At 38.9% G+C, this 26,160-nt stretch overlaps 1 protein-coding gene across 1 annotated transcript in view; it reads left to right on the top strand.

Moving 5' to 3' along the window:
• Window positions 1-26,160, top strand: part of LOC126267477 (kininogen-1-like) — a 191,082-nt gene that overhangs the window by 18,191 nt on the left and 146,731 nt on the right. The window contains exon 4 of the mRNA XM_049972759.1: window positions 10,968-11,072. Coding sequence (XP_049828716.1) covers window positions 10,968-11,072 — 105 coding nt within the window. The remainder of the gene's footprint in view (window positions 1-10,967; window positions 11,073-26,160) is intronic.

Below are 26,160 nucleotides of genomic sequence, written 5' to 3'. Positions count from 1 at the left end.
TAGGACCATTGATGTTCAAGTTATACAAAATGCTTTGACGGATAGTATTAGCTGCAATCTCGGGCTTTTCACAAATGATGCTGTTATATATGAGCAAATCCAATCCAGTGAGTATTGTGGTAGTATTTGTTTAGATCTGGACAAAATATAAGTCTGCTGCAAAGATGGACAAGTAGTTCTTAATGAGGGATATGTTAAATTTTTCACTTTCTGAAAAATAAGTGTGATATCCTTCGACAGGATTAATTAATTACAATGAGTCCATGTCATTCAAATATTTAGGAGTAACGATGCACAGAGACGTGTAGTGGAATGACCATATAACCTCAGTAACAGGTGAAACAAATGACAGGCTACAGATAGGGTATCAGGTTTAGTTTGTCTACAAAAGACTGCATGCAAAACATATCTGTAGCCCATGATTGCAGACTGCTCAAGACTACGGGACGTGTATCATTGCAGAAACATTGAGTGTATACACAGGAGGATGGTGCAAAAAGCCATAGTCTTGTTGTACTGATGAAAGAGTATAACAGAGATATTGTCAAATCTTTGGTGGCAGAAACTGAAAGAAAGGTGTACTTGGAATAAACTACTGATGAACACACACACAAAAAAAATCCTAAATTTCTGTTTAAAAGATGATGAATGCAACACTAGTATGACAGTAAACTCCAACAAAATTTTGTCTTCTCTGGGAAAAAAATATTGTAGGTATATGGCCTCAAAATAACTTCTTACGGCATACACATATAAACAAAATAAATGGAACACAAAATGAAATATGTTACAATTTACACTTACTCTCTGTTAAAGGAAGTTTTAGCTCTGTCTGAATTGCCTACTTTGCACAATTCTGTAGCATCATGCTATACAGAAGTATATTGTGGGGTAATACACTACCCAGTTCACTCATTTTCCAAACACAGAAAAGTTCTGTAAGAGAAATAAAACATGCTCGACAAACAGTCTTGCAAACCCAAACCCCTCTTCCAAAAGTCATCAGTCCTCCCACTTCCCTGTATGTACATACTAGGAATCTGTTGTTGTGTTGGAAGAACTTAAAAGATATGCACATTTTAAAATCCATGAGAATGATACAAGACAAAAGGAAAAGCTTAATGTCCAGTCAGTAATGACATCAGCCTGCAAAGCTTCCACAATAAACAGTTGTATACAAATTTACAATAGTCTTGCACATAAGGGAATAATCATATCATTCACACTCTTTTGTAAAATCTTAAGGGCATTCTTATTAGATCATTGCTTCTATTAACTAGTAGAATTTTTATAACATTTGAGATACAAGAGACTTGCAACAAGACAGTTCAGCTGCTGCAGGTAGTGCAAGCTCTTTTGTGGATAAAGCTAAAATTTATGTATCTACTGTAATAATATTGTATTTTTACTGTGTTGTGTTACTGTTTTGCTTTGTGTTTGTTCTGTGTCCCACAATCTCGAAAGATTTTTTGGATGAATGAATAAATAAATAAAAAACACCCTCTGCCTCTATGTAATAACCATTCATATTGACAGTTTGTTCACTGTTTTGTGTTTTTGAGCAGAAATCAGGATGTGAATATGCTTAGATGCTGCACATTGTTAGGAATCTGTGCAATGCTCAGTCTGCTACTAAGCGGAAGGTCCTGACTATTGACATTCCCACTGTCACCAGACAATCTGCCTGCCCAACAACTAACTGTACTGTGGTCAACAGTGTCATCCCTATACACCTTTTTTGAGCTCTTATAAATGATTGTCACTGTCTTGTTCTCGTGTCACAGTGTGTTGCTTCAGACAAATATAAAGTACAGCAGCCATCTTGACAGAATGCTACAACAGTACAACTTGTGGAAACAGATTGAGTTAAATTTGAATACAAGTGAGAAGAATGTTTCTGTGACCTCCATGAATACCAAAGATCTACAACAAGAGTTGAGTTTTTGAAAAATGTTGCGCATTTTGTGTTGTAGTATGTATGTGCTTGGAGGCTCTCCCTTATGATAGGATTTATGGTTGAAGTGTGAAAGAATGAATGTGGATGGGTGTACTAGACAGGATACACTGTGCATATGTCTGGTCTTGCATGGGTGTGTTCCACATGGGTATGACCCATGTAACAAGGGGTTTTGGGAGTAGGTGTGGCATAAGTATGGCCTAGATAATTTGTGGATTGTGTGGGCAACTGAATACCAGTTCAGGAGAGAAGGGAAGGATGGTACTAATTCTAGGACATGAGGAAGGATAGTTGAAAACCTGGTAGGGATGTGTCCCAATTGTTTCAATCACTTATGGTATTGGTTAATAATGAGGGTGCTCTTTTGCCACTTATTTGTGGTGGTGGTTGGAGAATTAGGTGTGTCTGTGGCTGCAGGTTGGACTGAAAAAGCAAATAATTTTATTCACAGTAAGATCACATTAGGTATACATAGAATGCTGGATTCGCTCATTATATCCGTAATCTGGTGAGCCACAATGTGACATAATGGATGTATGTGTATAAACCACCATGTCAGAAGATAACAATAATCGATGACAACCTTTAATGTGTGTGTTATTGTGTCTGATCATCGCTGAATAAAATTGTTTGGAAGCCATATTTATCAGATTGCTGTTACCTGTTCCAGACATCATCAGTACATATTGAGAGGATGGTTTCCGGTCATTCCTCTGATAATACCCCAGATCAAAAATCAAAGATGCCCGTAGGGGCAAATATAGGTATTGATAAAATTCTACTTTTGCTGAATCTAACTTCATCAGATTTCCAGCTTCCCTAAAGTTAAATTTACAATAACAGGATTCTATTATCACACTGTTCCAGGTGTCCTCACTGAATGTACACAATTTTAAATGCAGTTCCACAAGGAGTAAGTGATAGTAGACTCTGAAGTGAGGCTATTCATTTTGTAATGTAACCTCTTAAATTTGGAAACTCAACTCAAAATACTCAGCTTTCATTGTTGATGTTTGTAGATGAGGTGAATCTCTTCGCTGCGGTATGCTCCACCTAAAAATTAGATTCTGGACTTCCCAAATGGACAGAAAATTTATTTCATAGTTAATCTTCTTTTGTAAAACGATGTAACTGAAACATATAAGTCTGTTTTAAAACATTATTATTGCATCACAAGATACAAAACTGACTATGACAAAATCTTAAACAACACTGACTGAATTTGGGTGTTGGTGCCGAGATTAAGTGAACATAATGAGAAATAGGTTTTACTGCAAGAATTTTTTAAATGAGTGTTTTGCTGTTTGTTCACATTCATTGAGTACATCTTTGAATAAAAACTATGTTTCTTAACAGTTTCATTATAATTTATCAGAACTGTGCTCAAAGTACCATAATCTCATCAATTTAGTGACTTTATAACATTATAATATGTCTTCATTAAGATTTGGTATATTGCAAAGTGATGACGGATGGTTCAGCTGGTCAGGAGGCATTGCAGTTTTCATTAAGAGTCATCCTGTTCTGTGTCACTTTGCACCCCCCCCCCCCCCCCACTCCTCCCTCCAAAGTATCGCACATAGGAAGTATGGGTGAGACTTTGTCATGGCATGCATGCATCAGAACAGATTGACAGAAACTAAAAATAAACTTCAAGTGCTGCCAAAAATTCACTACCATTGCAAAATTTGAAATAACTAAATGCTGTGGTACATTGAATATGGTAATAAATTAATAGCTAATTATGAAGTATACTTCCTCAATTAACCTGGGAGAATGTTCTAATTTCTTTCTCCTAATTCATGTATATGTCAAATTTTACTTTTAATTAATGTTTGCCATAATCAGTAACAGTAACCCTCCATTTCTCATATTACATCGTTGTACATTCCAATTCCTCCCCATCAGTGTGGGTTTCTACTTCACTTTTGGTGTTATGGTTTTTATATTGCAGTTACAACATTTTCATTTCGATCAATAGTTCAGTCAGTCATCTGTATTCAATATACAGTTAAATTCAGACATTGCATAATTAGCTGCTCACAACATTTACATTTTCTCTTGTTACAGATTATTTCACTAATTACTTGCACAAAATTACTGATACTTTTACCATTAATTCACTCTGTGTTACTGCATGCACATGACCCAAGTTCCATAATATGAAGTCCCTAACCATAGCTTAATCGTCCTATCTACTAAATTATCATCAGACTCATATCATCATCATAAACATCATCACAATAATCTATACACCAATCTTTATCCTTGACAAACCCAAACTCCATCATAAAATGCCCTATACAATCCCTGACAAATAACTATATTCATATCATCTCCCAATAAACATCTTACTTCTTACACAGCCATTCTTCTCTATGGTCTACAAAAGTCATAAAACTTGAATGGAAAGAGCAAAAAGAGCTGCTACAGATGACAAATATTTCCATTTAGCTCTGTTTCTGATGTAGAACTTAATTACTTCTATATTCTTCCATTAGTTATTAATTTTCTTTACAATACCATGACAGTAGAGACCATAAAAATCAACCCCCCTGCCTGTCCATAGTTTTGCAAAATTTTGCAAAATGTTTCATGATAATCACAATGTTCCAGGATACATTGTAATAACTATTGAAGTGCAACTAAAATGTGCGACAGAATGAACTCATAAATCCACATAAAATTAAATTACAGCACAAGATACTCCTCCCTTCCAATGATGAAATGTGAATTAAGAAAGCACAATTAAATGAATAACTTCAAACATTTATTTAACATCCACTAACAGTTAAAATGGCATGTTGTTACAGTTACCACAGTAAATCTGAACCTATGACTATTCTCATTAAGACACCTTCTGTTAAAGTTAGCAAGAAACATTTTAATAAAAGGCAGCTACATGTTAAATTTCTTTAATTACTGCAGTATTAATGTTAATCACTGATCTCCCTTCCCATTACCCGGTCAGTAGTATTCCTCTTCCAACGGAACAAGAAAGCAATCTTACAGCAAGAAATCTTGAAAATGTATGTATTTGTGATAAATGTCATTAAGTTCTGCTTTTTCTTAAAAGTGTAAATCATTCATTTCTTTTCTGTAAGCTATAATTAATAATTATGGTTAATTAGAATTACTTGTTAGTTAATTTTGTTAATTACACTAATTATTCTGGTTGATTGAAAGTATATGGATCCAGAGACCATTTCAAGTCTCAGAAATCTATGATGTATGTATAGCAGTCTGAAGCAACAACGAAAATTTGTATGAAGGCCAGAATTCAAACCTAGTCTCCTGTCTCCTGCTTATTAGGCAGGTGCGGTAACCACTACGTCACACTGGCATGATGGCTGTGCACAACTGCACTGACCACCCTAGCATGCCTAACTCCTCATTCCAAACTCCAATTCCCACCTCTGCCCACTTAGTATTCCCCCTAAACTCAAACAATATTGCATTTTGTTCTATGCTGCTGTGGTGTTCCTAGACAGCTGGAGAGTCTCTGTAAAGCTGTTTGAGTTGAGGGTGAGTGCTAATTGGAATGAGGGGTGAATGGGCGTTTGAATTGAGGAAGAAGATGTGCTAGGGTAGCACGTGCAGTTGTGCAAAGCTAGGTTGGTGTAATGGTTAGTACGTCTGCCCAGTGAGCAGGAGACCTGGGCTCAAATCCTGGCTTTGGTAAAAATTTTCTTTTGTTGCTTCAGCCTGCTTATATACATAAATTATTCTGTTAATGGCAGCTTAATTATCAGTCAACTTAATGGAACGTCATTCTTCAAGTCAGTTGCTACTCGTCACCTATAGCACATCAGTAGGCAGGGCAGATAAGAAATCTCAGTAAAATGGTGCATAATTAGTATAAGTGTTAATTAAATTACTTACACAGAAATTATTCATCATACAGAAACCAAAACATAGGTAGTTATCACAGACCCTAGTATCCTAGAAGTTTTGCATGAATATCATCATCATCATCATCGTAACATTTCAGAAGTCCTGCTTACATTAACACGCTGAACCTTTTCTACTGTGTAACTTTCACAAAATATGTCACAAACTGAACAGAATGCAATTGATTCTTTGATCAGTGAACTATTTAGCTAGTGATTTCAAATTTGCATAGAATGAACAGTAATGACGGCAACAGATTTACTGTCCACATAAAAATAGCTACTTTGGAGTTCATTATTTTTGTGAAATAATTGTGTCTGTAACTGATCAGGAAAAGTTAAATGCATCATCATTGCACCGTATAATCTTCTTACATTCATGTATCCATAAGAGTACTAATAATCTGCAACATTTGTTATTAATCACACATACTGTACTCTGCTCTCCCAAGTCTTCATGAATTTGTCAGGAAAATTTATTTCTTACTAATGACTGTGTGGTCATACAGCACCAACTTACACAAACATCTTATACAACAGTGCCAGTATAATGCAAATTAAATAACACTTGACTTCAAATTTGCATAGAATGAACAGTAATGACGGCAACAGATTTACTGTCCACATAAAAATAGCTACTTTGGAGTTCATTATTTTTGTGAAATAATTGTGTCTGTAACTGATCAGGAAAAGTTAAATGCATCATCATTGCACCGTATAATCTTCTTACATTCATGTATCCATAAGAGTACTAATAATCTGCAACATTTGTTATTAATCACACATACTGTACTCTGCTCTCCCAAGTCTTCATGAATTTGTCAGGAAAATTTATTTCTTACTAATGACTGTGTGGTCATACAGCACCAACTTACACAAACATCTTATACAACAGTGCCAGTATAATGCAAATTAAATAACACTTGACTTCATACCAATGAATAATGAGTAGTAATTTGAAAATTCCCAAAATATAATCTCAGCAAATTACACTAACACTCTGTAATCCTTCCATTACTAGTTGCCTACTTGCCTACAAAGAAAAGTTAAAATGTCTCTAAATATCTTACTAATATGTAAAGTTACATAACATTTAATCAAATGAACTGCAAAGTGAGTAGCCAATGCTTCTAAATCATCTAAAACTAGATAGTACTTAACACTAATAAAATTACACAGTCATACATAACATAATCTTAATGCAGGTGTTCTTACCAGCTAAAGTATGCTTTAACTAGAAGTATAGTGATTAAAAAACATCATGTGGAATCAATTTTAGATGCTAAAGGTTAGTATTTCATTCCTCAAACATAATAAATTATAGACAAAGATCAAATATTTCAGTTTCAAATCTGCCCTTGGTACGATATGCAGCACAATCATTGAATCATCACAATGCATCACCTTCCCTATCATTAATCATTAGCTTAGCATACTGGAACACATTTCACTGACTACTGATTAATATGAACAGGTTTAATTATTACTTCATCTACACATCATAATGCAACCTAATCTTTGATGTTGATCACTACAAAGTAAGGTTAACCATATAGCAGATTTACAAATGTCTGTTTGATAAGTACATGAACAAAATTATCCTCACTAGCAGCATAACACAAGGCATTCTTAGCGTAACACCTTTCTATATCAAAAATCCGTAATTAATTGCAGTAAAATTTCAGCAGAACTTCCTATACCAGATATTATATACAATAATAGTAATCTCCCAACATAGCAGCTGAGTGAACGGACTGCATTGCTGCATTTTATTTCCTAGCATTAGTTACTGTATACTGAAATCCAAAAATTAATATGTACAGCTAATCACATTTCTCAGCACGTGTCATGAAAATAGCAAGAAGCAAAACCATTTTATGGAAAAAGACATAAAGGAAAGTAAAAATATTAACTGTTCCAAACATAGCTTAATCCTATCACTTAATTACTGAAAGTGGAAAATGAGTAAACTCCAATTTAGTCCTCAGTATTCACATTTTAGTGTATCTCCTAACACAAAATAATCAAAAGCATCAAATAGTGATCAAATTATTTGAGTCCTACATAAATTCCAAACATTAACATTATCAGTGTCCAAAGTTAGTCCATACAGAAAACAGGGTAAAAAAAAAGCTAATACTGTTTCCTCTCTGAGACAAACTTCTGTACATCACTAATGATCTTGTATTATATTTATTCTATCAGGTGGTCTCCATGACTTCTCATTTAGTACAATTTGAGAATCTTTTCTGCAGCGATGAACCTGCTTCTGTCTCTATACTTTGCTATAGATTTTTCCTTCACATCTACTTTCATGGTTGAACTACTTGACTTTTTAGACAACCACAGTTCTGCATTTACAGAGTACTGTTACTTTTTCACTTGAAACACATAATGTATCAAAACCATTCAATACAATTCCATGTAGCTTTTGGGCAGCTCAAGAAGTAGGTGTCTCAAAGTTGTATATGTTGTTTCTCTCCAGTTTAAAGTGTCTTGCACAAATCTACATCATTCATCATTCACTATGTTACTACAAACTTGTCTTCCACCTTTTTGAACTGATTGCGAAATTTATTTATGTATTGCTTCTACCAGTCAAGTTGTAAATGTTCATGAAATTTTAATAAACATTCCCACACAGTAGCTTGTTTTTGAGTTTCACATATTTTGTTCCAAGTGTAACCCCCCCCCCCCCCAACACACACACACACACACACACACACACACACACACACAATAGGTTTCAAAAAGCTTTTTGTACAGTCTGCTGGAAAACTGACTAATTCAGACAGCTGAGCAACTCAAACACACTGTCATCTGTTTCACTTGAAATATCCTTTTCTACATAGTCACTACATGGAATAATCAGATTTTCATTAACTATATCTGATGCTTGGCTATTCCCCATGTAAGTCACAGTACTGTGATCAGTTTTCTAAAACTGAATATGCTTGTTCACATGACTGTTTCATCTCAGATTTTACAGTTAGCTTGTAAGTGTCAGGCTTAATTTGCACAAGCTGAACATCACTTGAAGATGTAAACTTGTCCACTTCCAAAATTTCAAATATGATGTCTTCCTGATCTTCAGTTAAATTTTGTCTTTTGATACCAGAAATCATTTAATCTTGTTATCATTGTCATCTATGTCACTTGAAACTATCATCACACAAGTTAATTACACTGTCATTATTAGGTACAATAACATTTTTGGCAGTAACTGCATCACTTAGTTCATTCTGAAAGTCAAGATTTGCCTGATCACTTTCTTGTTCTACTTCAGATTTGTTGATAGCCAACAATTCACGTGTTTCTAATTTAAGTTCAGCAAGTTGAATACTGCTTATATTGGCAGTTGTCAAATTGTTTTCTGGCTGCAAATTTTGATTCTGTGGTTCATTATTTAACTCAACTATTTCATTATTCATTATCACTAATTTATGATACAGTGAGTCACACTTTCAGTCTGTTTTGCTAGTCTGTCCTCATATATGCGCTTTAAGCCATTCTGTAAATTCTTCACATGATCAGCACCCTGATACTGAATAACTTTTAGTTTCTATTTATGTTTGCCCAAAATTGTCCCTTCTTATTGTCCTCTGTTCCAATGTACAGTCCAATTTCAACATTTTTGAGTTAACTAATAGTCCAAAATAACACAAAAAAGTTTCACCATATGCAGTGTTTCTGCATAGCACCTACAAAAGTAGGATAGAAACTTTGTACAGTACTCATCTGTTCTGGCATTCCACATTCGTTGTGCTAGTTGTCACACTTTTTCTGTTCCATATTTCTGTTTCAGTTTTTGATAACAGCAGGCAGCTCATCCATTACTCAATTTTGTGTCTTGTTACAAGACACACACACACAGTGTGTATTAATGCAACCACTCTGATTAATTTCAGTGGACCCAGCTCCTCTGTCATGTTGTAATGCAACATAATCTTTCATTCCTCTATAATAAATGTATTTCAATTCTTAACAGTAAAAAATGATATAAACTTGCTGTAATTTTCAGCTGAACACAATGTGAACTGTTTTTATGGGTAATGTATTTAGGTACTTATCTCGTTTTCTGCTTGTTGTCCTAGAATTCTACCCAGTACTTTTCATTACGTTTTTATTGTTAAAAGTGACACAAGTGGTCTGTCACAAACCTCTTATCAACCGCCCTCTGTAGTGAATCAATTCCCACTCATATATAGGCTTTTGAACAATTGCTCTGTTGTTAATAGTACAGTATTTAGATATTACAGTTAAAAAACATGACATTGTTTTTTGACGTATGTACAAAATTGTTTCAAATACTTGTATCAATTTCAGACAGACAATTCAGCCAGAAAAATGTTGGCACACAAGTTTACATCAAATATTCAGAACAAACAGTGAATTTTATAGTTTCTTTAATTGTGTGAAGACAAAACTAAGCATAACTCTCCTCCCATGTTTTCAATATATATTTGAATAGAGCTTTCTAATATTAACAATAGTGCTGTTTTTTTACAGATGGTATCTTTTGATGAGTTGTTGTTGGATTTTTGGTTGTATAGTACCAAATTGTCTTAATTGTTCTGAAAATTAGTTACCCTCATTATATACATTTGTTATACACATGGATTATAGCAGTTTACAGGTTCTTTCAAACTCTGTTTCAGGTATTTTGGCTAACAGATGAAAACTGAGTAATCATTATATAGTAATTAGAACAGAATATGATAATTTCAGATATTAATTGGAATCTGGGTGATCACTTGCCCTTGAAGAACTAAGAGTTACGGTATCAGTCAGTACAATATGCTTCCTAAACTTGTCTGTTACATATCAGTCTCTGATGAGATGTCTCCATGTTCTCTTCTGAGAAATAGCATTAATCTAAGTTACAGAATATAAAAATGTGCACATCAAAAACTGAAAAAGAAATAAAACCCAACAAAAATCTTCATAGTATTTCAAAATTGTTAATATCTGATGCCTTGCCATCTTTGCCAAGATCTGAAACCTGCGCCTCTTTATTGCCTGAGGAAGGAAGTAAACACTTCATACAACTTAATTATTTGTGTATATGTGTGTTAAATTAAATCCACGAATTTTCATTGTATGTTGTGGTGCTATTCCAGAATATCCAAGTGTGTGATGTAAAGGTGTGGGATAAACCATGGTTGCCTACACGTCAAGTTACAGAATTATCTTGTTCTGCAAAAACTTCAAGGAGGAAAAGAGAGGTGAGTGAAGTGCTCTTAAGAATGAATTAGTGCAATGTCATCTAGTAACACTATGAAACTTCCTGGCATATTGAAAGGTAGAAGGTAGGAGGCAGGGTACTGGTGAAGGTAAAACTGTGAGAATGGGTCATGAGTTGTGCTTCGGTAGCTCAGCCGTTGAGCACTTGCCGTTAAGAGGCAAAGGTCCTGAGTTAGTCTCATTCTGCACAAAGTTTTAATCTGCCAGGAAGTTTCACATCATGTATTCAATTCAGTTGCAATTATATATGTTTGACATTATGTCAACTGCTAGGGTGACACAAATTGTTATACTAGTCTGAAATATAAGGTCACTAAGATCACTTGCAAATCTTTTTATTGATCGCTGGTTTTAATACATCTGTAATGTCATTATCAGATCTTGTAATACATCAATAGAAGTTTGTGAGCTTCACAGTCTTGCATAACTGTGTGACTTGCAGAAGTTCATTACCTTTACACATTTGCATCACTATGTGACTTGCAAGTCTGTAAAGATCATGAACTTCTCTTAATGTGTACAAGATTTGATGATGATATCAAACATCTGTCAAACAGTTTACTAAAACAAGAAATACAAGCAATCTTGGTGTACCTAATATTTCAGAATTAGTTACAATTACTGCCCTTGTAACTCAAAAGGGTATATGCTGGGTGGTGGTACAAAAAAGTAAGTATTTGATAAAATTTAGTATGAAAGATTTTTTCTGTTGATTTGCTGAAGACATAGTTTTCCAGTTGATCTTTGGAAGAGAAAATGTGATTTAAAGAGTTGGGTAGATGTACTTCTAATGTGAATCTAATGGGGCTCACAGCTTTGGCTTACATAACACTGTAAATTTTGAAATATTTGAAAAATAAACTGTCCAGAACCAATACTCACAACCATAAAATCTAGATTATGATTTACCCACAACTATAAAAGAAATTGAGAGAGCTATTAAAACTTTATGAAGCTAGTGGAGAAGATTCTATTACAGCAGAACTTTTGAAATGGTCTCTACCAAAAATAAAAAATGAATTGCAATTTTGTTTTTGAGAAAACCTGGAAAACAAACTCCCAGGAGGGTAGAAGGTGGCCTTTGAGTTATCCATTATTAAAATACATAAGAAAGGCAATAAGCAAGATGTTAACAACTACAGATGAATTGCATGGCAACCAGTTACTTATAATATATTTTCCGAGATAATACTAAACAGACTAGAAACAGCACTGGAGAGTAATTTGTTTGAATATCCAGGTGGTTTTATGAAGGACAAATCAAATTTTGAACAAATATTTAATCTGAAGTCAATCATTTGCCACAGATTGCTGAAGTCAATAGAGGTTTGTTGATCTCCAAAAGGCCCTTGATTCCACTGACAGAAATTACAGATAAAATAAAAATATGTGAGTATGGATATTGATTTGATGCCCCTTTCGGGTTCTTAGAATATTTCGCTTGAGTGGGCCATATGAAATGGTAAAACATTCTCTAAAGGTCTGTGCAAAAAGTATAAGGGATTTTTGAGAAGCTATTGTCATAATGGCAAAGTGGTCACCAGCACGGCTTTTTCAAAGGACTGGCTGCCCTCTATAACTAAAAAGTGGTCAAATAAATAGAGTCTTGATGTGTGGACCTACGTTAAATTCCTGCTGGTACCAATGCTTTTTTTTCCTGCTCAGTGTGGAACAGTTCAGTTTATATAAATAAAATTGATATATTGAATTTAGTCATGATTATTATGAATTTATTCATTGATTTTTGTAACAAAAGACATTATCTGTGTAACCAGTCATTTACCAGTGGAATATTTCCTGAATGGTTGAAATGCCGAAGCTAAACTTTTTTTTAAGGAAGGTGGTAATGAAATACCATAATAATGCTTTACAGTTTCAGTTTTTCCAGCATTCTCCAAAATTTTTATAAAAAGGTAATGTAGAATCAGCTTCTGAATCATCTGACCACAAATAATATATTGTCAAATTCACAGTTTGGCTTTCTAAAAGGTTCTGATTCTGAGAAGGCTATCTGTGTACAGAGCAAGAATGTACTTAATTCATTAGACAATCAATTGCAGGCTATTGGTATATTTTGTGATCTGTCACAGGGATGTCCCACAAGGTTCCATATTAGGGCACTTACGTTTTTATGTGCCTATGATGACATTTCATCACTAACAATACCATATGCCATGTCTGTTTTGTTTGAAGATGATACAGACATTGCAACAAACAGCAAATCAAGTGTACTCTTAGACAGATTGGTTAATGAAATTTTCATGGAGATTAATATAAATGGTTTCTAGCTAATTCTTTGTTACTGGTATTTGGGGGGGGGGGGGGCAAAAAAAGCACACTACATACAGCTTAGAACTTGTAAGAGGTTTCCTGCTAGTATATGCATAAAATATGACAATGACAGATGGAAGAAGTTGACTGTGTTAAATTTGTGGGATTACAGAAAATGTTGAAATGTTGAAACAAATCTATATTTGCAGTGTGTGTGTTGTCAGACATATCTGATATAAAAATAAAGCGAACTTTCCCTGCAATACATTCTACGTTCCTGTAACCCTCCTGGCCTCAACCATCCAGCCTCTTTCCTGTTCCCATTACAGCACTACACAGCCGTCATTCCATCACCACACCCAGTCTTTTTTTCTTCTTTTTTATTTTATTTATTTTTTATTTATTTCTCTCCTTTTCCACTACTCCCCCCCCCCTTCCCCATCTCTACCCTGCTCACCGCCCAACCTGCAGCACTTTACTGTCCGCCATCCCCACCATACTATCCCTCCCCCTCCCTGCCCCAGCCTCCTCCTTTCTCCTAACCAGCTGCTGCTGCTACTGCTCTCATTGTGGTTTCAGCTGCCTGAGACTGCAGTTGTGTGTGTGTGTGTGTGTGTGTGTGTGTGTGTGTGTGTGTGTGTGTGTGTGTGTGTGTGCCATTGGCCGAAAGCTTTAAGCGTGAAAATCTTTTTGTTGTGCCTATCTGTGACCCAGTATCTCCACTATATGCTGAGTAGCAACTTTCCTTCTCATAATATTGTTACATTGCATCCTGAATTTCCATTGTTTGATTTTTGCCTGACAGCTTTTCTTCAATCCTAACCCGATGCTGCTCTCCTTCATTATTATTTTCTTTTCCATCACTATACTCAATGTTCGTCCTCTGTCTGTTCTTTCCTGTGTTTCTCTTTTTGTCATACAAACCGCACTGCACGCTCAACTTACGTGTCACACTGTATCAACCGTCTTGGCCCCGCACAACAGATGGCTACAAGACCAATCTGATTGTTGGTGCAGCACCTTATGTCCCACATTTCTCTCGCTGATATAATTATTCCTATACTTCTAAATTGAATACTCTCTCTGTGTCATTTCACATATTTTTGCATGTTTACTCCCGTACCTTTCCAGTGCCACATAATATTGTACCTCACCCTACGAACCCCTCCCCACCCCAGACACTTTCACTGTTCTGTCCCAGTTCACACCCACTAAATTCACCATCCAGTCACATCTGATATCCCCCTTCCTCACACTTATCCACATACAGGCCTGCTAACCACAGTAATATATATTTTATCAGTTATTCTTTACTTTGATCTTTGTGACTTCTCGCCAATTTTAGCGAGATTTCCCATTTCGCTATCGTCGACTCCCTCAGATTTCATCTTGTTTCCCCCCTTTTGCACCCAATTTCATCCTTACTGTATATTTTCACATGTGTTTGGGTGTAATTTTGCGAAATTTTTTGGGCGTTATTCTACATTATTTACGTATTTTTTTGCATTTTTGCACCACCATGGATCCTTGCTTGTTCCATCTGCTTCAATACAGAAAAGTCTCCTTACCCCTAGCCAATCCCTCATGCTGTTCCTCCATTGTTGCTTGGCTCGTGGGATCTCTGCTAATGGCCTTACCTTCAGATTATTTATCTCTGGCTGCCACCCCTCCTTCCACAATGACCTTCACATGTTCAAATTCCGCCAATACTTAGCCCTCACAAACATAGTTCCGCTAAACCATATCAACCAAGCCCAAACCTCTTTGCAGTACCTTTCCTCCATCTGCAAGATTCCCCTGCTATGCAATCCCAAATTCTGGAACCCATAACACACATTGAAGCTCTTGCCCTGCAGGCACTTGAGCAACATGCACAATGCCACCTCAGAAAACTCTCCATCCTGCGCACTTCCTACTCTCGCCTTGGAGTGCCGCTGTCTACCACATCTACCACAACCTCCAAACCTCCCCTCATGCCCCCTCATAGCAGACAAATCCTGTCTCGCAGACCTGCTGCACTTGCCCCACCCTCCAGAACTCCCTCCCACCACCATACAGAATTCAGAACCTAAACAGACTCACAACACAGTCATGAACCTTTCCTCCAGAAGCCTTAGCCCCACAGAAATATCAGTCTTTTCCAAAGGCCTCACCTTTTGCCCCACTTCCACATTAAATCATGCAGGACTTGTTAAAGACCTTCTCTCCTTCTCCCACTCCCTACAGTGGAAACACTTTCGCCACCAACCCTACCAATCAGACTCAACCATAGACCAATATTGAACCTTGACTAACTCAGTTCACTCCTCCATATAACTGTGATCCACCCCCATTGCCCCCAAACCTCCCCATTTTAACTTTCCAGAGTTTCTTAACCTGAAACCTTGCCTCACCATCATTCCCCAAATCCCTCAATGTGCAGACTAACCTTACATCTGCAGAAAGAACCACTGTCCACCATCTAAAAACTGATCCCAACATTATAATCCTACCTGCGGACAAAGGCTCTGCCACTGTTGTTCTGAACTGCAAGGATTATGTGCGGAAGGACTCTGCCAGCTGTCAGACACTTCCACCTACAAACCTTGCCACGGTGACCCCATTCCAGTAATCCAGCAGGATCTCCAGTCACTACTCAAATCCTTAGGCCCATCCCAGAACCTCTCCCCGGAGTCCAAATCTCTACTCACCCCTACCATCCTGCACTCCTACCTTCTACATGCTTCTTAAGTCCATAAACCTAACCTCCCAGGATGTCCCATTGTGGCCAGTTACTGTGCCCCCACTGTGAGAATCTCTGCTCTCATAGACCAACACCTTCAACCTATTACCTGGAACCTACCGTCACATATAAAAGATACCAACCATTTCCTCCACTGACTCTCCACAGTTCCTGTCCCTTTACCACATGGTGCCCTGATCATCACTATTGATGCCACCTCCCTGTACACTTAACATTCGTAATGCCCATGGCCTTACCGCTATTAAACACTACCTTTTCCAATGCCTGATGGCTACTAGGAAGGAAGTTGTTAGTTTGTAATCCATGACCAACTATACCCCACCCACAATTACTTCTCCTTTGAAGGCATTACCTACAAACAAATCCAGGGTATGGCTATGGGAACCGACAAGGCACCACCCTATGCCAACCTGTTCATGGGTCATCTAGAGAAATCCTTCCTAAACACTCAGAATCCTAAACCCTTCACCTGGTTCAGATTCATTGATGACATCTTTGCTACCTGGATCGGCGGTGAGGACACCATATCCACATTCCTCCAGAACCTCAACAACTTCTCCTCCATTTGCTTCACCTGCTCCTATTCAATCCAACAAGCCATCTACCTAGATGCTGACCTCCACCTTGAAGATGGCTACATCAGTACCTCCATCCATATCAAACCTGCTAGCCACCAGCAATACCTCCTCTTCGACAGCTGCCACCCGTTACATACCAAGAAGTTCCTTCCGTACAGCCTAGCGACCCGTGGTTGTCACATCTGCAGTGACGAGCAGTCCCTCTTGAAATATACCAAGGGTCTCACTGAAGCCCTCATTGACTGTAATTATCCTTCCAAACCTTGTACACAAAAAAAAAAAAAAAAAAAACTCCAAAGCCTTATCTTTCCAGTCTCCCACCACCTCCGAAAGCCACACCATCTGGCTGCAGAGGACCATTCCCCTCGTAACTCAGTACCTCCCAGGACTGGAGCAACTGAATTACATTCTCTGCTTCTCTGCCAGGGTTTAGATTACCTTTCGCCGTGACCTGAAATGAGAAATCTCCTGCCACTATCCTCCCCACCCTCCCACTGTGGTATTCTGCCATCCACCGAACCTACACAATATACTCGTCCATCCATACACAACTCCTCCTCCAAATCCCTTACATCATGGCTCATACCCCTGTAATTGGCCTAGATGAAAGACCTGTCCCATACATCATCCCACCACCACCTACTACAGTCCGGTCACCATCACCACCTATCCCATCAAAGGCAGAGCTACCTGTGAAACCAGTCATGTGATCTACAAGCTAAGCTGCAACCACTGTGCTGCATTCTATGTAGGCATGACAACCAACAAGCTGTCTGTCCGCATGAATGGCCACCGACAAACTGTGACCAAGGAACAAGTGGACCACCCTGTTGCTGAACATGCTGCCAAACATGATATCCTTCATTTCAGTGACTGCTTCACAGCCTGAGCCATATGGATCCTTCCCACCAACATCAGCTTTTCTGAATTGCGCAGGTGGAAACTTTCCCTGCAAGACATCCTACTTTCCCGTAACCCTCGTGGCCTCAACCTTTGTTAGTCACTGTCCTCACCCATCCAGTCCCATCCCTGCTCCCATTTCACCACTACACAGCCGTCATTCCACCACCACACCAAGTCTTTTATTCTTCTTTTCTCTTTTTATTTTTTAAATTTTTTATTTATTTTTTTTTTTATTTATTTCTCTCTATGTCTCTCCTTTTCTGCTACCTCCATCCCCGCCCACCTCTCCCCTTCCCACTGTCTAACCTGCAGCACTTCACTTTCTGCCATCCCCACCATACCATCCCTCCCCTCCCTGCCCCAGCCTCCTCCTTTCCCTCACCCAGTCACCACTCCCATCATGCACTGGTGCTGCTGCTCACAGTGTGGTTTCAGTTGCTTGAGACTGCAGTTGTGTGTGTGTTGCTGTCATTGACAAAGGCCATTGGCTGAAAGCTTTAAGTGTGAAAATCTTTTTGTTATGCCTATCTGTGACTCAGTATCTTCACTATTTGCTGAGTAGCAACTTACCTTCTCTCAATATTGTTACATTCCATCCTGAATTTCCATTGTTTGATTTTTGCCTGACAGCTTATCTTCGATCCTAACCCGGTGCTGTTTTCCTTTATTATTATTTTTTGGCATCACTGTACTCGATGTTCGTCCTCTTTCTGTTCTTTCCTGTGTTTTTATTGTTGCCTTGTAAACCACACTGCATGCTCTACTTAAAAGTCAGACTGTATCAACTGTCTCGGCCCCACACAACAGACGGCTACAAGACCAAGCTGGCTGATGGTGCAGCACCTTATGTCCCACATTTCTCCCGCCAATATAATTATTCCTATACTTTCAAATTGACCACTCTCTCTGTGTCATCTCACATATGTTTGCATGTGCTTGTGCATATTCATGTGCATGTAGTCTAATTCTAACAAAGGCCTATTTGGCCAAAAGCTTTGTTTGACTGTGTTTTTGTTGTGCCTATCTGTGACTCAGCATCTCCACTATATGGTGAGTAGCAAATTCCCTTCTCATAATATTGTTAAAATGGCTTATGCTTGCGTTTATTCCATAACGACATAGGGCTCATCTTTATGAGGGAAGGGGAGATGGTGGTGACTCATAAAGCCAAGCTAAACTTTCGGGGTCCAAAAAAGGTGTCATAAGAATTATTTGTCATGTGAACTCAGGAACATGTTGCAGACCCCTGTTTAGGGAACTAGGGATTCTACCTATTGCATCCGAATTGCATTCCTTTATGAAATTTGCTTTAAGAACTACCTTTCTCAAAGCAACAGTTCAATTCATGAAATAAATCTTCACAAAGATTTATAGTCAGTCATTTTACTCCAGAAAGTGTGTCATATACAGGAAAGCTCATTTTCAGTATCTTACCAACAGCCATAAAAAATTAACTGCTAAAGAGTTGAGTTTAAGAGCTGACCAAAATATATATTGGTCGCTAACTCCTACTTCATTGATGAATTTCTTAGTAGTACCAACAGATGTGTATATGTGACTACTAACATCAAATAATAAGTGAATCACGTACTATCTGACTTGGGTATAAATTCGATGCAGTGTTTTGGTCATTGTTCATAAGTGTTATAAAACTATTTTTCTATTTGAAGATGCATGGCTACAATAGCTAAGAATTGTCATATGTATTGAACATTTGCAAGTTTGTCTCAAGTTTCTTACTATCTAGTTAATGAAAATATTTTCAAAGCTTTTTTGGCTTATTTCACATCCATTTTCATTTGTAACTGTTTATTGTGTATTCTTCTTTTCTGGTGTGCTCTATGTCATTCAGGGTCCCTTCACTATGGATCTATTGGAATGAAAAGTTCATGTAATCTAATAAAGTGCAGTTTTATAATAAAAAAGGTCAGTATTGTAGAAAGAGCTGTTTCATGGAGAACTATTATGAGCTTTTCATCAGTTTAGAAGATGAAGTATAATTAATTGCATTACTGTATTTTTCCAAAGTTTGTTCGCTTCATTCTTGTGGAGCAAACACAGTGCAACCTAATCTCACTCAATCATTGTCAGTTAAACCACGTATGAGAAACATCATCTTTCATTAAAAATATTTAGTAACCTTGCACTTAGCAAATTTATAACATGTATTTTGCATACATGTCTTCCATAAAATAACCGTCATTGACATCTATATGATTACTCTGCAATTCACAATTAAGTGCTTGACAGAGGATTCATTGAACCACCTTTAAGCTACTTGTCTACTATTCCACTCTCGAACAGCATCCAAAATAAATGAATGCTCCAGTATTTCTGTAGGAGCTCTGATTTCTCTTATTTTATTATGATGATAATTTCTCCCTATCTAGGTGGGTGGCAATAAAATATTTTCACACTCTGAGGAGAGAGTTTGTGATTGAAATTTCCTGAGATGATCATGCCACAGTGCAAAACGTCTTTGTTTTAATGACTGCCACCCCAATTCACATATCGTATCTGTGACAGTCTCCCCTATTTCATGATAATCCAAAACAAGCTCTCCTTCTTTGGACTTTTTCGATGTCTTCGATCAATTTTATCTGATGTGAATCTCACACTGGACAGCAGTGCTCCAGAAGAGGGCGCTCAAGCATAGTGTAAACAGTCTCTTTAGTAGACCTATTCACATCTACATCTACATGGATACTCTGTAAATTACACTGAAGTGCATGGCAGAGGGTTCATTAAACCACCTTCACAATAATTCTGTTATTTCACTCTTGAACAGCGGGTGGAAAGAGCAAACACCTATATCTTTCCATGTGACCTCTGATTTCCCTTGCTTTATTATGATGATCATTTCTGCCTATGAGGTCAGTGTCAACAAATTATTTTCGAATTCTAAGGAGAAAGTTGGTGGTTGAAATTTCATGCCTCAGCAAAAAATGACTTTGTTCTAATGGTGTCCATCCCAAATTCTGTATCATGTCCATGACACTCACTCAGCTATTTCACGATAATACAAAACGTGCTGCTCTTCGTTGAACTTTCTCTATGTACACTGTTATCCTATCTGGTAAAGATCCCAGACCATGCAGCAGTCAACCACTTTTTTGCTAAACAAAACAGCCAAAATTTTTATAATCAATTTTTTGTTGAACAGAAGTCATTTTCCTAGATTTAAAAAAATTGTCTCGTGGACAAGTGTTGAAACTGCTGCAGAGTAGACACAAATGGCTGACAGTGCAAAGATTGTCTTCAGTTTTTTCATGTTTGATTCTGCAAAGCCACCACCCTGTGTGGTGACATTAATAGTCTGTGATTCTATTTCCCCTTGATTATGGAGTAAGAGCAGTGGATCTTGCAACTCAAAGCTAGTCTAGCAGTATAACTGGCAGAGTTAGAACAGTTGAGAGCAATAAAGTTAAGAACAGGGTAGATGGCTGGATTGTGCTCAAACTTGTGGAAACAGGCTAAGGGCTCAAGGGAATCTAATAGGTTTTTCTAGATCTCTCCAAAAGCTTCACTGACTATGGAAAAAAATCTGCATATGACCAAAGGAGTAAAAGTTCGCTCTGAGAAGACAAAAAAAAAAAAAAAATTGTATGTCAAGGCTATTAGTAGCCACAGCGGCAAAGAGACGAAGAAAGTTTTTCTGCTATGGAGTTGTAATGGAAGGGGAATGTCTGAAACATACATGACTAGATAACTATCATTTTTAAACCAAGAGCACGGGTCAGTGATGTCACCTGTGATTTAGGCTCTCTGGGGAAATATATTGATAAAGTGGGTCATGTAGTAGTTATTATGGGTGCTGTGAACAGTTTGGACTATAACCTCAACCACACAATGAAGGATGACATTGGGAATACCATTGGGAATGCTCCACTCCCAAATGTAAATGCAGGACTTCAGAAGCTGTTCAACACCAGTGGGGCAATCCTGTTGTGGGTGTGACTCATCCTTTGCCCCACACACTGCATGGTCTAAAATAGCACATTTCCCTGTGAGAGGTTACTTTTGCAACTAATGTACAGAGGCAATCGTTGTAACTGAGCCCTGTCTGCCTAGTCCTGCCCAGTCCTTGTGACTTTCTGAACGGAAGAGCTTGTAACATTACTGACCTTAAACCATGATAATTTCTCTTGATTTGTGGTGAATTGATAAACAAATAGGTGGTTAGAACAATTCTAAATAACTGATGTGGCACAGTAAGTGTTAGATTTCAATCAGTGAACTTACTTTCCTACAAAATACTTTCTTAATAATCATCTGTTGTTTCCAAGATCGATTAATTTTGGAAATTAAGGTCAGAAATGTACAGACTTCAGAGTTTATTTACACGAGAATCACTGTTAACATCTATTGTGAGAAATATAGTTGGTAGAACAATGACCCAAAGAACCTGACTCATTGCATGTTTAATGACATAAGTTTTGATTATGGCTGAACAGTCTCATCTGTACTAAATGCACTTCACAATTTTCTGATGACTGAGTCATGGTACAGTACATACTGATTGCTGAACAAACACTGAGTATGGCATTTAAAATACTCATGTAGGAAGGTTTTGTTTAAAATATCAAATTACAGAGCAATATTAATAATAATATATGAGGAAGGAATTATAGGGAATACTTTTTTAGGGAATACTTTTAAACACTCGGTAATGAGTGTATTTTAATTAACTATTAGCTGTATATTCTTAAAATTGCATTAAGATTGGTTCTGCTTTTAGCAGAAAATTTTGAGGTGCATATTTTTTCACTTGCTTCTAGTGAAGGATACTCTGAAATAGAAAATATTGCATGAGAGATATTTCTCAAACATGTTTTCCCAATTAAAGTATAAGGTTTTGGGCACAGAAAATTTAGAGCTACAAGACATTAATATTATATTGGATATAGATATTTCCTGAAATATTACGGAATGGCTCCTTGTTGTTAGAAACAGTCAGTGCCCTCCAGGCACAAAAATTGCTGCAAACTGCACTGCTCCACACCTTCCCTGTCCGGGTGGAAGCACACCGCATTTTAAATTCCTCACGTGGAGTCGTTTATACATGCTCCCTCGACGGATTGTCCAACAAGGAAATTCAACACTACCTGTCTGACCAGGGCGTAACGGCTGTTCATAGAGTCATGAAAAGGGTTGACACGAACATTGTTCCAACCCGTACTGTCTTCTTGACATTTGACAGGGTTAAACTCCCATCGAACATAAAGGCGGGCTGTGAGATAATTTCTGTTCGCCCCTATGTCCCAAACCCTACGTGTTGCTATCGGTGTCAGCAGTTCAATCATACCAGCCAGTCCTGTTCCAACCCGGCCAAATGTGTTACGTGTGGCAAGGATGCCCATGAGGGTGCTTGTCCACCTCCATCCCCTCATTGCATCAACAGTATGGGTGACCACGCTGCTTCCTCTCGAGATTGCCCCATTTTTAAAGACGAAAAGCTCATTCAGGAAATCAGAGTGAAGGAAAAAGTGTCGACCTTTGCTGGTCGAAAATTATTCACCAGCCGAAAGCCCACTGTGCCTCAGACAGGAAAATACAGCTCTGTCCTTGCCTCCCCTTGGCCAACAAAGGAGGTGGCCACGCAGACTTGTGATCTCACCTTTAGTGCCATGGTCATCAGATCAGCCAGCACAAAGATCACCCGTTCAACCTCCCCACTCTCGCCTGCTCACTGTATGGCTCACCCTTCATCGGGTTCTGCTAAATCTCAATCCCAAAAGTCGGACACCCAGACTTCCAAAAAATACCATACTCGTGAAGATTTTTTACGTACCCCAACTTCACAACCATCAGTTCCTCCTTCATCTAAACATCTTGTTTCCAAGAAGGCTAATAAGAAACCCAGTTCCTCTCCTTCTCCACCATGGCGTGTCTCATCTACAGCACCACCTTGTGGTAACCGCCCTCGGCCGTCTTCTGTGTCGTTGAGGCGCACTGCTGGCGGCTGATCAACTGGCCGATCGCTGGTGGCAGGAGCTGCTCCTGAACAACCTATGGATCAGGATCTTTTGCCTTCGGCTGAGTGCCGTTCCACGCTGTCAGTCACAAGCTCTGAGCAGTCGTTGTGTTGACGGCAACCTTGGTCACATTCTTCCATTTTCTGTCCACCCTATGTCCATTATCCATTGGAATATCCTTAGCATTCGAGCCAATCGGGATGAATTGACGATCCTCTTACGATCCTACTCGCCAGTCATCTTCTGCCATCAGGAAACAAAGCTGCATCCCCATGACCACTTTGTTTTCCCCCATTTTCAGTTTGTCCGATTTGATCTCCCCTCTGTTGAAGGCACTCCAGCACATGGAGGACTCATGATTATTCTCCATAATACTCTCCATTATTACCCAATCCCCTTAAACACTTCCTTCCAAGCAGTCGCTGTCCGTCTTTCCCTTTCTGGATACACCTTCTCTCTTTGTACTGTATACATTCCATCGTCCACACCAATGGCACAAGCTGATCTCCTTCATCCTCTTGGTCAGCTTCCACTCCCCCTATTTGCTGGTGGGGGACTTCAATGTCCACAACCCGCTTTGGGTATCTCCACATCCTTGTCCGCGTGGCTCAATATTGCTAGACGTCTTCCACCAAGCGGATCTTGTTTGCCTCAACACTGGGGACCCTACTTTTTTGTCTACCTCCATGACAAATTTCTCTCATTTGGACCTTTCGGTCGGTACTGTTCCGCTAGCTTGGCACTTCGAATGGTTCGCCCTTGCTGATACACTGATACACACTCAAGTGACCACTTTCCATATGTCCTTCGACTGCAGCCACAACTGCCATATATGTGCCCGAGACGCTAGAAGTTTGCCCATGCTGATGGGTCACTTTTTTCGTCTCTAGTGACATTCGATGACCGTCACTTTTCTAGCGTTGACAATGAGGTCACTCATATTACCAACATTATTCTTACAGCTGTGGAACGTTCAATACCTCGCACCTCTGAATTGCTCTGGTGCCCCCAGTTCCCTGGTGGATCGAGGTATGCCGTGACGCAATACGTGAGCGGCGACATGCTCTTCGTGTGTTCAGACACCATCCTACTTTGGCCAACTGTATCCACTATAAGCAGTTCCATGCGCAATGCTGTCACGTCATCAGCGATAGCGAGAAGGCAAGCTGGGACTTCTTTACCAGCTCATTTAATACCTTCACTCCCTCCTTGGAAGTTTGGAGTCGGATTCGACGGTTATCAGGCGAGCCTAGTTTCTGCCCGGTCTCTGGGCTCACTATCGCGCATGATACATATAGTGCACGCTGTCACAATTTCTAACTCGTTGGGTCATGTATGTAAGGTTTTGGAGCGTATGGTGAATTGCCGTTTAGCTTAGTGGCTGGAGTCCCGCAGTCTTTTAACACCTGCCCAATGTGGTTTCCGAAAGCATCTTGTTGCTCTCTCCACTTGTATCATGAACAGTTTTCTCTGGAAACGCCAAACAGTAACAATATTTTTTGATCTGGAGAGAGCATACGATACCTGTAGGAGGACAGGCATCCTCCGCACACTGTTCTCTTGGGGCTTTTGTAGTCGGTTGCCCCTTTTTCTTTGCAAATTTATGGCAGAGCGGGTGAACACTGCACTCTCCCGTACTTTCTCCCAAGAAAACGGGGTACCCCAGGGCTCCGTATTAAGTATTGTACTGTTTGCCATTGCCATTGCCATAAATCCAATTATGGATTGTCTCCTTCCTGATGTCCCAGGCTCCCTCTTTGTGGTCGATTTTGCGATCTACTGCAGCTCTCAACAGACCAGCCTTCTTGAACGACGTCTTCAAGGCTGTCTCGATCGCCTCCACTCTTGGAGCATCGAAACGGGCTTCCACTTTTCTCCCAGTAAGACCGTTTGTGTTAATTTTTGGTGTCGTACAGAGTTTCTTCCACCTTCCTTACATCTAGGACCTGTCAATTTTCCATTTTCGGACGTTGCTAAATTCTTGGGTCTTATGTTTGACAGAAAACTGTGCTGGTCCTCCCACGTTTCCTATCTTTCGGCTCGCTGTCTGCGATACCTCAACACCCTCCGTGTCCGGAATGGTATCTCCTGAGGAGTGGACTGAGTGGTCCTTCTCCGCCTCTATCGCGCCTTAGGGCGCTCGAAATTGGACTATGAAAGCATAGTTTACTCCTCTGCTCGGCCGTCTATTCTTCGGCGTCTCGACTCTATCCACGACCATGGATTACGTTTAGTGTCTGGAGCTTTTTACACCAGCCCTGTGGAAAGCCTTTATGCCGAGACTGCTGAACCTCCGCTGTCCAATCGGTGAGCTGTCCTTCTAAGTCGTTATGCTAGCCATTTGTCTTACATGCCTGTTAATCTGGCCTGTGACATTTTTTCTTACGCCTCCTTGGATTTAGGGTATGCAGGCCGCTGTTCTTCCCTACTACCATCAGGAGTCCGCTTCCGTCAACTGCTCCATTCTCTTTCCTTCCGCTTTCCTAAAACTTTCTTAACAACTTGGGGTACAGCACCGCCTTGGCTCCATCCCCGGACCTGCCTGCTCCGTGACCTTCGTCAGTTTTCCCAAGGATGGTACCCCTTCACTTGAGTGTGC

Source organism: Schistocerca gregaria, chromosome 4 (genome assembly GCF_023897955.1).
Source record: "Schistocerca gregaria isolate iqSchGreg1 chromosome 4, iqSchGreg1.2, whole genome shotgun sequence".
NCBI lineage: Eukaryota > Metazoa > Arthropoda > Insecta > Orthoptera > Acrididae > Schistocerca > Schistocerca gregaria.
The sequence above is the reverse complement of the archived record's forward strand: the minus strand, read 5'-3'. Positions and strand labels throughout refer to the sequence as shown.